Source organism: Melozone crissalis, unplaced genomic scaffold, assembly GCF_028551555.1.
Source record: "Melozone crissalis strain CALT ecotype California unplaced genomic scaffold, PUWL_Pcris_2 ptg000061l_1, whole genome shotgun sequence".
NCBI classification, from domain to species: domain Eukaryota; kingdom Metazoa; phylum Chordata; class Aves; order Passeriformes; family Passerellidae; genus Melozone; species Melozone crissalis.
Genome location: NW_026535839.1, coordinates 16,150,638 through 16,162,390, shown reverse-complemented (window position 1 = coordinate 16,162,390; position 11,753 = coordinate 16,150,638). Strand labels below are relative to the sequence as shown.

Sequence of the window (11,753 nt, the reverse complement as noted above, 5' to 3'; positions counted from 1 at the left end):
AACCTAAAGAGCCTCCTGCCACCACCACGCTCATGAAGAGGGCTGACAGACAATGAGCGTGCGATATTTACACACCTGGGGTACATCGGGATTGGCGGGCTGCTCTCCCACGACGAGGTCACTGCTGTTCGGGCTCGGCTTCCCGCAGGAATCGCCGCCCAGAAGCTCCTCCGCCGACAGGATGGGCACAGGCGGCGGCGGCGGCCAAGCGGCCTCGGGCACGGCGCGGGCGGGCGGCGGCACGCACAGGTTGTAGGAGTAGGGCAAGGTGCCCTCGCAGAAGTCGGCCGGGAAGGCGGCGCCGGCCAGCGAGAAGCGCTGCGCGCCCAGGCAGCGCAGCACGGCGGGCGGCCCGGCCCGGCGCAGCCGCGCCACCACGGCCAGCGCCACGCTCAGCACCAAGAGCGCCGAGAGCAGCGCCAGCGCCAGCACCAGGTAGAACTGCAGCTCGGCCGCCGCCGCCTCGGCGCCCGCCGGCCGCTCGCTCAGCTCCGGCAGCGCCTCCTGCAAGCTCTCGGCCAGCACCACGTGCAGCGTGGCCGTGGCCGACAGCGCCGGCTGCCCGTGGTCCTTCACCACGGCCACCAGCCGCTGCTTGGCCGCGTCCCGCTCGCCCACGGCGCGCGCCGTGCGCACCTCGCCGCTGTGCAGCCCCACGCGGAACAGCGCCGGCTCCGACGCCTGCACCAGCTCGTACGACAGCCACGCGTTGCGCCCCGCGTCCGCGTCCACCGCCACCACCTTGGCCACCAGGTAGCCGGCCTCGGCCGAGCGCGGAACCACCTCGAAAGGCGCCGCCGCCGCCCCTCCCGCAGCCTCTCCCGGCCCGGCCGCCGCCGCGGGCCAGAGCACCCTGGGCGCGTTGTCGTTACGGTCCAGCACGAAGACGCGCACCGTGGCCGTGGAGCTGCGCGCCGGCGAGCCGCCGTCCTGCGCCCGCACGGCCACCGTGAACTCGCGGCACTGCTCGTAGTCCAAGGAGCGCTGCGCGTACAGCGCGCCGCTCCGCGCCTCCACCGACACCAGCGGCGCCGCGCCCGCCGCGCCCGCGCTGCCGCCCGCCAGCCAGTAGCTCACGCGCCCGTTGGCGCCCGCGTCCGCGTCCCGCGCCTGCACGCGCAGCACCAGCGCGCCCGCCGCGTTGTTCTCCGCCACGTACGCGCTGTACGCCGCCTCCTCGAACACCGGCGCGTTGTCGTTCACGTCCGACACCTCCAGCACCAGCTCCCTGCTGCTCCGCAGCGCCGGCCTGCCCCGGTCCCGGGCCACCACCGACACGCGATGCTCCGACGCCTGCTCGCGGTCCAGCGCGCCTGATGTCACCACCTTGTACGAGCCGCCCGGCGACGCCACGATCGACAGCGGCGCCTCTCCCGATAGCTCGCACGTCACCTGACTGTTCTCGCCCGAGTCTCTGTCCCGCACTTTCATCAGGGCCACCACCGTGCCGACAGGCGCGTCCTCGGGCACAGGATTCGAGAGTGACAGTATGGTGATCTCGGGCGCGTTGTCATTCTCGTCCGTGATGTCGATCTGCACTTCGCAGTCATCGTTGAGCCCGCCGCCGTCTGTCGCCTCAACGGTGAAGACGTATTTATTCTTCTCCTCAAAATCGAGGGGGCCCGCTGTCCTCACTTCCCCGCTCTCACTGTCGATAATGAACAAGGCCCTGACGGAGTCCGGGACACCGCCCAACGAGTAGGAGACTCGCCCGTTCGAGCCTGCGTCAGCGTCCGTTGCCCGTACCCGCAGCACCACCGACTCCACTGGCAGATTCTCTGCCACTCTCGCCTCGTAGACGCTTTTGGTGAACACGGGTGGGTTGTCGTTGGCATCTGTAACGTTGATGCGAACCTGGACAGTCCCGGACCTCGCAGGATCCCCACCGTCTACTGCCATCAGCACCAGCTCAATCGAGCTCTGCTTCTCCCGATCCAACACACTCTCCAGTACTAATTCCGGCTGCTTTTTTCCACCTGGCTTTTCCTTCATGGACAGTGAGAACGATGGGTTGCTTGTGAGTTGGTATGTCAGCATTGAGTTGCTTCCTGCGTCTGAATCTCGCGCCATCTCCAGGGGAAACCGAGCACCGGGAGGGATTAATTCTCCAATGTCGAGGTCCAGAACAGCCTTGCTGAACACCGGGGAGTTGTCGTTCACGTCCTCGATGGACACCTCGACGTGGAAAATGTTCAGCGGGTTGTGCACCAGCGCCTCGAAGCTGACAGAGCAGGTCGCCGACTCGCCGCACATCTCCTCCCGGTCCAGCCTCTCGTTCACGTACAGGTTCCCGTTCTCCTCATTCACCGTGAAGTATTGCTTCTCCTCGCTCAGCCGCAGCTTGCGCGCCGGCAGCTCGTCCGCGCTGAGCCCCAGGTCCCGCGCCAGCGGCCCCACGAGCGAGCCTCTGCCCAGCTCCTCGGCGATGGCGTAGCGGACCCGCTCGGCCGCCGCCCGGCACCACACGCACAGCAGCAGCAGCAGCGCGCCCAGCAGCGCTCGCCCGCCGCCCGGCCCAAGCCTCTGCCGCCGCCTCACCGCCATTCTCTGCCCGCTGCGCTCGCCGCGCTCCTGCCTCCTGCCGCTGCCCTGCCTCCCTTCCAGCCGCTCTCGCCGCCCACAACAGACACCGCTCAAAGCCACCCACACCGCTCGGGCCGCCTCTCGCCGCCGCCGCTGCTGCTGCCGGTGCCGCTGCCGCTGCGGCCGGCGCCGGGCGAGCGAGCAGCCTGCGGGGGCAGGACGCTGCGGCGGCGGCGGCTCCAGCGGCGCTCGGCGGCGGCCAACAGCGACACCCGGAGGCGCCGCCGCGACACTGCAGCCGCCGCACGGCCGCGCTCAAGGCCGCCCGGCTTTGGGCGGGGCTCAGCGCCTGCACCGGCCCCGGGGGCTCTCCCCGACCAAAAACACCGAGAGCGGGAACTCTTGCTTAATTCCACTCCAAGTCGTTTCTATGACTTGTGCTGGCGGGCGCTTTTAATGCATTCTTTTCAGTCACATTGAACTGTCACATGCAAATATCCATGGCACCCCACTAAGGAATGGAACTTAACTGCTCTTAAGAACATCACAGCCCATTTACATCAGCAATAACCGATAATATAGGGAAGACTTCAAGAGCTTTTTCGAACTCTGTCACGTCTTGAATTGTTATTTATTACTTAAGAAATATTTAATATGAGATATAGATCAGCCTAAAGCAATGTGAGCATCCCCTGTGCCTAGAAGGCAGAATAACGTTTATTCTTTCATTCCTGACTCATTAAAGTTGCTTCATCTGAGTTGTTTCATTCATCCATATCTGAGCACCTGACAATGGAAAGCGCAAAGGAACACTAAGTCCTTCATAGAGCAAAACAATGTTTCACACTTCCAATTCAAACTTTTGTTTAAAGGTCATTAAATTCATACCACTGCCATGGCCAAGAACATGCTGGACTTGAACATTTGGGGTATATCCAAAACTTTTCTTGGCAATATTTTCTATTTCCAAACCACCCACACTGGAAAGTTTTCTCTCAATCAAAACCTTCCTTCTTTTACTTAAAGACATTTGAATGGTGTCTTATGACCACTGGCACTCATAAAAAGAGCTCTGTCCATTTTTCTTATAAGCTCAAACAGAAACAGCAAAAATAAGGTGATAAGTCTACACACAGGCATCATTTCTGTATGCTGCAAGACCTACACTCCTTCAGCCCTTCTCCTTAACAGAAATGTTCCAGATCCCAGACCACTTCCATGATCCTTCTAGGAACTCTAGCCTGTCTATTTGGGATATTGGCCAAAGATCTGCATGCAGTCTCTGCACTGACAGAAAGAGTTTAGAGGAGGGAAGGAACTCCCTCGACCTGCCAGGCAGAGTGCTTGTCATGCAGTGCAGGACACAATTCCAGCAGCTGGTGCCCATGGGCAGCTCATGGCCCACCTCATCACCCAACAATGACCCAAAGCACTTCTCTGCAAAGCTCTTCCCCATCCCCCACTCTCTCTTTCAACTGGGGATTGCCCCACCCCAGCTGCAGGACCTTGCACTTTGATCCATTTCATGATGGCTGCACGGGGCCACTTCTCCAGCCCATCCCTGGCTGCCATCTCTGCCCTGCAGTCAATCAGCTCCAATCGGTGTCAGCTGCAAATTGCCTGAAGGTGCCTCAATCCCATTGGCCATGCAGGTGCTGAACAGAACTGGGCCCAGTCAGGGCCCTGGAGGGACAGCACAAGTCACTGCTTTGCACCTGGACATGGAGCCACTGTCTGCAACTCTCTGCAGGTGACTCTCCAGCCTGTTCCTCAGCCATCTGACAGCCTCCAGCTGATTGCCCAGCAGGTTCCTCTGGGTGATGGCCTGGGGGACACTGCACACCTTCTCCCTCTGGGCCCTGCTCTTTCCATGCAAACCTTGGCTGGCCTGGGTGGTCACTCTGCACTTGGACAGCTGCAGCAGAGATGATCCTGCATGATTACACCACAGACAAAATGTTCTTGGCTGAGCACACCAGGAGTGCTTGTGAAACCCTTCCTCTGTGCAGCTGGAAACATCCCAGGTGTGTGTGGGAACTGCACCTGCACTCGGGCAGCTGGCACAGAGGAGACCTTCCACAGGAGATCAGACACCCTGAGCCTGAGCTCTTGACAACAAGCAATGCAAGAGCCAGAAACACATGGAAATGGACAGATGCAATAACATTTTGTAGGTCTGCCTTGCTCTACAGAAGCAACTCAAATCCCACTAGACTCCATCAGGCACAGCCTGGTGTTATCTGTGACATGTGACAAGCAAGGCAATGACCCAGTTCTTCTCCAACCTCACACACAGAGCTCCCCTCTCTGCTTTATTTTCCATGCCAGGCCACTGTGAGGTTTTGCTCGTGGCCATCTCCTCACTGCTCAAATCCATCATGAGATGATAATGCACTGCAGCCACTCCCAGAAGGGAGGTGCAATTGTCTGCTCACCACCATTATGATAAGGAACTGAAGGATTCTAGAGCACAAAAATGATAAACAATCTTACTAAAAGATCAGCAGTCGTGCAACTGATAATGGCTCATGAAACCATTGGCTTTGAGGGAATCTTCTCCCCATCCTCATCACATGCTCTGTTCCACAGAGAGGCAAAGTCTACTAAAGTCATATTTACATCTATTTCTCCCAACAGGAACAGAACACAAAGTCACTCTCATATCTCCTGCCTTCCACTCCCTTTGCAACAAGAGCAGGGGACATTGGCACATCATATGTTACTAAGCAAAGCTCCATTGTTGCTAATAGTATGTATACCCAAATACTGAGTAAATCAACGGAAAACAAAACAAAGCAAACAATACCCAGAAAACCTGAAATCATTAATGAGATAAGGCAAGGAAGCATTAGAAGACAACAAACAAAAGAGATGCTCAGAGCGAAATCTAATAAGCTTCTATTGCAGACCTTAAAATCCATCTCTGAGAGCACCAGGAAGTCACTGAGGACTCAATCTGCAAGTGTGAGGCGCTGAGGGCTTACACAGCACAGCAGCATAGGGGGAGTCACTTGAAGAATGAGTCCTCTCAGCAACTCTTTCTACTGCATGGCCTGCTCGCCTTGCACAGTTATAAAACTATCATTTTAAAGACCTTGTGATCGGCCTTCTTCTAAAGATAAATCTTCTGACAAATTACAACAGATTCCCCTACTGCCTCATCTGCATAGTACCCAAACAATGTTCAGTCTTAAGTGACTGAAGTAAGGATGTCCTGAAAAACATCAGTTACTGTTTCATATTTCAAAAAATTACCTGATCTGTGAAAATGAGCTGCAACCTTCTGGGAAACTCAGACCTGAATGAAAGTGGAAGAAACTCTATAGCACAATGCGGCATAGAGATACAGATAATGGAGCTTTCACACAGGATTAATCAGCTCTTCCACCCAACAAGTATGGTTCAACATGAACAGTTACTGTATGGTTCAACATGAACAGTTACTGTGCACAATGTTACTGTCGGAGGACTGACATTATCTTTCATGACAGACACACCAGGATCAGAACAACAATGGCACTGCCTTTGGCACCAAGCATGAAATCAAACCATTTCTCTGCCAAACCCATGCTGAGTCCCCCATTTGCCTGGCACAGAACTGAGCTCTCACCCTCCTCACTCTGCATTCACAGCCTTCAGTTTCACCATCAACACCAACCACAATTTTGGTTCCATGTTGGCCACAGAGAAAACAACACCTTGGGGAAACATCCATTCATGAAGTTGTATTTGTTGAATGAAATATTCAAGGTCAGGCTGGCTGGGGCTCTGAGCCACCTGCCCTGGTGGAAGATGTCCCTGCCCATGGCAGAGCAGCTGGAACAAGAGGATGCTTAAGGTCCTTTGCAACACAAACCATTCTATGATTCTGTGTTTCTACGATAATATGATTACATGTACAGCTTCAAGGGATGGATGAGAGATACTCTCCCTACTGGATAATTATGTGTTTTGGAGTTTGCAAGATTGCCAGAAAAATTCAGCTTTACTCCTCAACAAAAATACAAGCAAACCAACCAACCCAACCCTACCTAACCCTACCCAACCCAAACAAATTATCCAAAGGAACTGAAATGAACTCAGACAAGAATGGGAAGATGTCAGAAGAGTATCAATCATGGCCTCACATGGCATATTGGGTCAACTGCAGTATATGCACAACCCAGCAAACTGGACTGAAACCAATACACAGGGGCCTCAGACAGGAGCTCACACCACAGGCCCCAGGCTGTCATTTCCTTGGACAATAAGGGATAGAAAAACCTTGGAACCACAGCTGCGGGCATCATCCAAATACCAAGACAACCAAAACGGGACACAATTCATTCATTCATTTTGAATTGAATCACACTGAACTGCAGCACCAGCCCTGTCTCTGCATACACAGACTTCTTCTCGCTGGCAAACATAACATGGAAGAAAACTCTGCATACAGACATCATTAGATGAAAGTTGTGTGCACAGTTTCTCAGAGCCCAAGCATCACAACTAAGGTTATTCTGTTCCTCCCAATTATTTGAACAAGTGGGAAATCTCATATATGCCATAAATTATTACCAGCCCTGTCAAAGACCCACACATCCAAGTATCACCTCAAAGGCAGCATCACCATTCTTCAGCACATGGACTCCTCAAAGTATGTCTGACTGTCACTTTTGACGCAAAGGAATATGGAACCCAAACTAGGCCCATTCAGTCCAAACCACACAATTGAAAATCATAAGACTCCTCCTGACTCATTTTCAGAAGGCCAGCAATAGCCCTGGGGATCAACAAAACACATGCCATGTCTCCACCAGGGCCTCCTCACAAACCACACATCCAACACTCTCTTCTAACCATTCTATCCCACCTCCCATGGATAGCATAGATCATCAGAATTTAGAGAGACTCCACCAAAAGGAAAGTTACTCAACTGCATCTCCTTACCATGGATAATATTTGACTTCACATACAAGACAGCAGACAAGAAAAAACATTTATTACAGAGACATTTTAGGAAACTTGTCTATGGAAATGTCTCTGTCTTTTCACCTATAAACGTGAAAGAACCATTTGCAGATGATCACAAGAATGAGACAGAAAGTTAACACCTGCAGAATTGAACAGCTCACAACACTCTCATGAATTATATAACTCAGAGTACATATTTGTGAGATTGTTTATTAGGCACTGAATACACAGCTTGCAATTCCCATACCCCATCTGTCATAAATGCAAAATTAAGCTTTAAAGTGACACCATTATGATGACAAACAAATACTTATTAAGAGCTTGTCCAGGTTTTCCATGCAGCTAGAATACAGATCTTCTAAACAATTACTTTGGGGAGAAGAACCCCACATTCCTTCATGCTACAGATAGAAACAGGACAGGAGATGGAGGAAAACATTCCCTTGAGTCTTTCAGCAGACACTCACACACAGCTCACAGCACTCACATTTCCAAACCTTCACACCATCCATGGTGTGCTTTCACCCATTTATCATAAAAACGTGCGAGAGTGAAGGCCCAGTTCCCCAGTCCATTTTTCTTCCCAGCACCAATTTCACACAGCTATCTGTACATCTTTGTGCGGTGGAAGATACATTTGCTGCTCACTGAAGTTCTGTGAAGAGACTTTGTAGGTCTCAAAGGAAAAAGCTGAGCAGTCTTCCAAGAGACACTGACTCAGTGAATATCTGCTCACACAGAATTATGCCCACTTTGTATATGCCACTGCGCCTCGAATCTCTCCTTCCCATCCAGGCAATTCTCTTGCCATGCTAAATAGTTTCTACCCAAGGATCAATCAGCTCCATCTGACATAGCTCTACCCTGAAAAACAAGAAAAAAACAAAGCGGTTCTACCATTTCCTCCTCCACGTGCAGCCACCCACAGGCTTTTCAAATAATCACAACTTCGAGAAGATCGTTCATCCTTATAACAGAGAGATAGACATCATCAAGGACTACTTGTTGCCTGGTCCAAGATCTTTGTTGCAGACAAAGACCAAAGAATGGATGACACAAATGCTTCCTGCAGACCTCTAGTATGGATCATGGAACGTGATAAATGCTGAGAACAATGTGCAGAAAAGTTCCACACAAAGGCATCAGCATTTTGTTCAAGACACATGCTACCTATTCAAGCACATGTGCACTTGGTAAAACACATGAGTCTTCTAAAAAGCTGTATTTCTTAATAAGGTGATCCATCCCTTCAGAAGATCTAATACGAAGAGCAAGACAGATTCTACACAGGACACCTGACACAGGGGAAACAAGGCCTGGAACCTGATCAATACCCAAACCGCCGACCTAAACAACAGAGTGCCAGCAGCAGCCTTCTCCCTCGTTCCTTCTTGACTTACTGGAAGGCTGAGAATCCACCCCATGTTCACATACTGACAGCAATGGGCACCAGCTTTCAGAACTACACCAGAGGAAACTTTACCATGCTTGCAGAAATAGTCTCCTATGCAAGCCAGAGAACACGGCGGGGATAGGGCAGGGTACTATCAGGAGAATACGTCGAGGAGAAAACCTGTACAGAGGAACTCACCGAGGAAGGGGCGGGGTCCGCGGGGAGGGCGCCGGCCGGGTCTTGGTCGCCGAGCAGCGGCGCGGGCTCGTCGGGCGGCGGCCGGGCCGGGAGGGTGTCGCAGCAGCTGGCGGCCGAGAAGCGCAGGTGGCTCTTGCGCGAGTCGGCCGTGAGCGACACGTCGTGCGAGTAGGACCGCAGGAAGGCGCGCACGCCGTCGATGCCCACGAAGTGCGAGACGGGCACGCCGCGCGAGGCGCCGCCGTCCGGCGGCAGCAGCTGCCGGCGGTGGCAGCGGCGCAGGCGCAGCGCCAGCAGCAGCAGCAGGAAGGCCACGAAGAGGCACGAGACGGCGGCCACGGCCAGCACGAGCCAGCGCGTCAGGCTGGCGGCCGGCTCGCCCGGCGCCGCCGCCTCGTGCGCCGCGCCGCCCAGCTCGGCCAGCAGCTCGGCCACGCTCTCGGCCAGCACCACGCTCAGCGTGGCCGTGGCCGACAGCGCCGGCCGCCCGTGGTCCCGCACCAGCACCACCAGGCTGTGGCGCGCCGCGTCGCGGGCCAGCGGCGAGCGCGCCGTGCGCACCTCGCCGCTGTGCGGCCCCACGCGGAACAGCCCCGGCTCCGTCGCCTTGGCCAGCTCGTACGACAGCCACGCGTTCTGCCCCGCGTCCGCGTCCACCGCCACCACCTTGGCCACCAGCGCGCCGGCCTCCGACCAACGCGGCGCCAGCTCCACGCCCGACCACGCCGCCGCCGCGGCCGCCGGCGGGTACAGCACCTGCGGCGCGTTGTCGTTCTCGTCCACGATCTGCAGCCGCACCGACACGTTGCTGCTCAGCGCCGGCGCGCCGCCGTCCTCCGCCCGCACGCACAGCTGCAGCTCGCGCACCTGCTCGTAGTCCAAGGAGCGCAGCGCGTACAGCGCGCCCGTCTCCGCCTGCACCGACACGTACGACGACAGCGGCGCGCCCCGCACCCGCCCCTCCGCCAGCCGGTAGCGCACGCGCGCGTTCTGCCCCCAGTCCGCGTCCGTGGCGCGCACCGTCAGCACCAGCGCGCCCGCCGCGTTGTTCTCCGCCAGCCGCGCGCTGTAGCGCTCCTCCGCGAACACCGGCGCGTTGTCGTTCACGTCCAGCACCCGCAGCGCCAGCACCGCGCTGCTCTGCAGCGACGGCGACCCGCCGTCCGCCGCCCGCACCGTCACGTTGTACTCCGACACCTGCTCCCGGTCCAGCTCTCTCGCTGTCACCACGCGGTAGTAGCTGCCCTGCGAGCTCTGCAGCCGAAACGGGACGTCCTTGTCGAGCGAGCAGCGCACCTCGCCATTAGCCCCTGAGTCCCGGTCGTGCACATGTACGAGAGCGACAACGGTCCCCGACGGAGCATCCTCAGATATTTCGCTAATCGCTGACCTCACCGAAATTTCCGGCATGTTGTCGTTGACGTCTGTGACCGAGATTGTGACTTTGGTAGTATCAAAAAGTCCTCCTCCATCATCTGCCTGTACTTCGAGTTCATAAGAATTACCTTCCTCGAAGTCAAGGCTTCTCAGTAGCATGATCTGTCCGGTTTCATAATCCAAACGAAAAATATCTGATAACATGTCCGACACTTTCTTCAACGAGTATTTCACGTGTCCATTTGGCCCCTCGTCGGCGTCCGTGGCCTTGACAGTCACGAGGACAGAGCCCACGGGCACGTCCTCGGGCACACGCACCGTGTACTCCGCCTGGCTGAACACAGGCGCGTTGTCGTTCGCGTCCAGCACCGTCACGCGGATCCGAGCCGTGCCCGTCCGTGCCGGATCGCCGCCGTCCATCGCCCTCAGCACCAGCTCGTGAAACGCCGCCTCCTCCCGGTCCAGCGCCTTCGCCAGCACCAGCTCGGGACGCTGATCGCCGCCGGGGCCCGCCTGCACGGCCAGCGAGAAGTGCTCGTCACCGCTCAGCTCGTAGCTCTGCAGCGAATTCCGACCTGAGTCCAGGTCATGAGCGTCTGGGAGGGGAAACCGCGACCCCGGGGCTGTCGTTTCGATCACTCTCAGCTCTGTTTCTGCTTCTCTGAAGGTGGGCGCGTTGTCGTTAATATCCGTGATCTCCACTTCTATTTCATAAAACTTCATTTCCCCTTCCACTATCAGCTCACAGCGCAGCACGCATTTCTCCACCAGCCGGCACAGCTGCTCTCTGTCGATCCTCTCTGCCGTCACTAAATGTCCCGTCTTCCCGTGCAAAGCGAAATACTGCGTCCTGACTTCCGAGACAATTTGAAACCCGCGGTCGCCCAGCTCCAGCAGCTGCAGCCCCAGGTCCTTGGCCACGTCGCCCACGAACGAGCCCTTGGGCATCTCCTCGGGCACCGAGTAGCGCAGCTGCCCCCACGCCGCCTCCCACGCCGCCAGCAGCACGGCCCAGAGCAGAGCTCGCTGCCGCCGGCCCCAGCGCCTCCCCGCCGCGCACATCTCCACAGCGGCTCCGCCGGCACCGCAGCACCGCCGATCCAATCCCGCTGCCGCTCAATGGTCTCAGCTCCTGCACCGAGCGGAGCTGCCGGTGCCTCCGCCTGGCTCCAGAATGGGCCAGCACCGCGGGGACGATCGGGGACCGCAGGTTCGGGCAGGGAGCGGCAACCGAGTGAGCCGATCCGCAGCGGGCGGGGCTGCCGGTAGCGCTCCGAGCTTCCTCTCGCTCCTCTCGGTCAACAGCGGC

At 56.5% G+C, this 11,753-nt stretch overlaps 2 protein-coding genes across 2 annotated transcripts; both read right to left on the bottom strand.

Annotated features, from left to right (window-relative positions):
* Positions 1–30: 30 nt before the first annotated feature.
* LOC128944485 (protocadherin gamma-B5-like) lies at positions 31–2,544 on the bottom strand. The gene is made up of 3 exons (XM_054287764.1): positions 1,222–2,544; positions 853–1,173; positions 31–783 (listed from the first exon to the last, which is right to left on the bottom strand). Exons 1-3 carry the CDS (start codon positions 2,542–2,544, stop codon positions 31–33), a joined length of 2,397 nt encoding a protein of 798 aa, XP_054143739.1.
* Positions 2,545–2,633: 89 nt separating this feature from the next.
* Positions 2,634–11,748, bottom strand: LOC128944484 (protocadherin gamma-A10-like). The gene is made up of 3 exons (XM_054287763.1): positions 9,068–11,748; positions 4,239–4,438; positions 2,634–2,892 (listed from the first exon to the last, which is right to left on the bottom strand). Exons 1-3 carry the CDS (start codon positions 11,504–11,506, stop codon positions 2,634–2,636), a joined length of 2,898 nt encoding a protein of 965 aa, XP_054143738.1. The 5' UTR covers positions 11,507–11,748.
* Between the last annotated feature and the right edge of the window lie 5 nt (positions 11,749–11,753).

Excerpts from the sequence above, each read along its gene's own strand:
- LOC128944484 (XM_054287763.1), bottom strand. The coding sequence starts at position 11,506 with ATGTGCGCGGCGGGGAGGCGCTGGGGCCGGCGGCAGCGAGCTCTGCTC. Across the intron at positions 4,439-9,067 it reads CGGACCCCGCCCCTTCCTCG|CTGTCCAAGTGCAGAGTGAC; the intron begins GTGAGTTCCTCT and ends TCTCTGCTGCAG. Across the intron at positions 2,893-4,238 it reads GACAGTGGCTCCATGTCCAG|AGCCCCCGGGGCCGGTGCAG; the intron begins GTGCAAAGCAGT and ends TTGGTCGGGGAG.
- LOC128944485 (XM_054287764.1), bottom strand. The coding sequence starts at position 2,544 with ATGGCGGTGAGGCGGCGGCAGAGGCTTGGGCCGGGCGGCGGGCGAGCG. Across the intron at positions 1,174-1,221 it reads TGCGGAGCAGCAGGGAGCTG|GCGGCGTACAGCGCGTACGT; the intron begins GTGCTGGAGGTG and ends GTGTTCGAGGAG. Across the intron at positions 784-852 it reads GTAACGACAACGCGCCCAGG|GTGGTTCCGCGCTCGGCCGA; the intron begins GTGCTCTGGCCC and ends GCGCCTTTCGAG.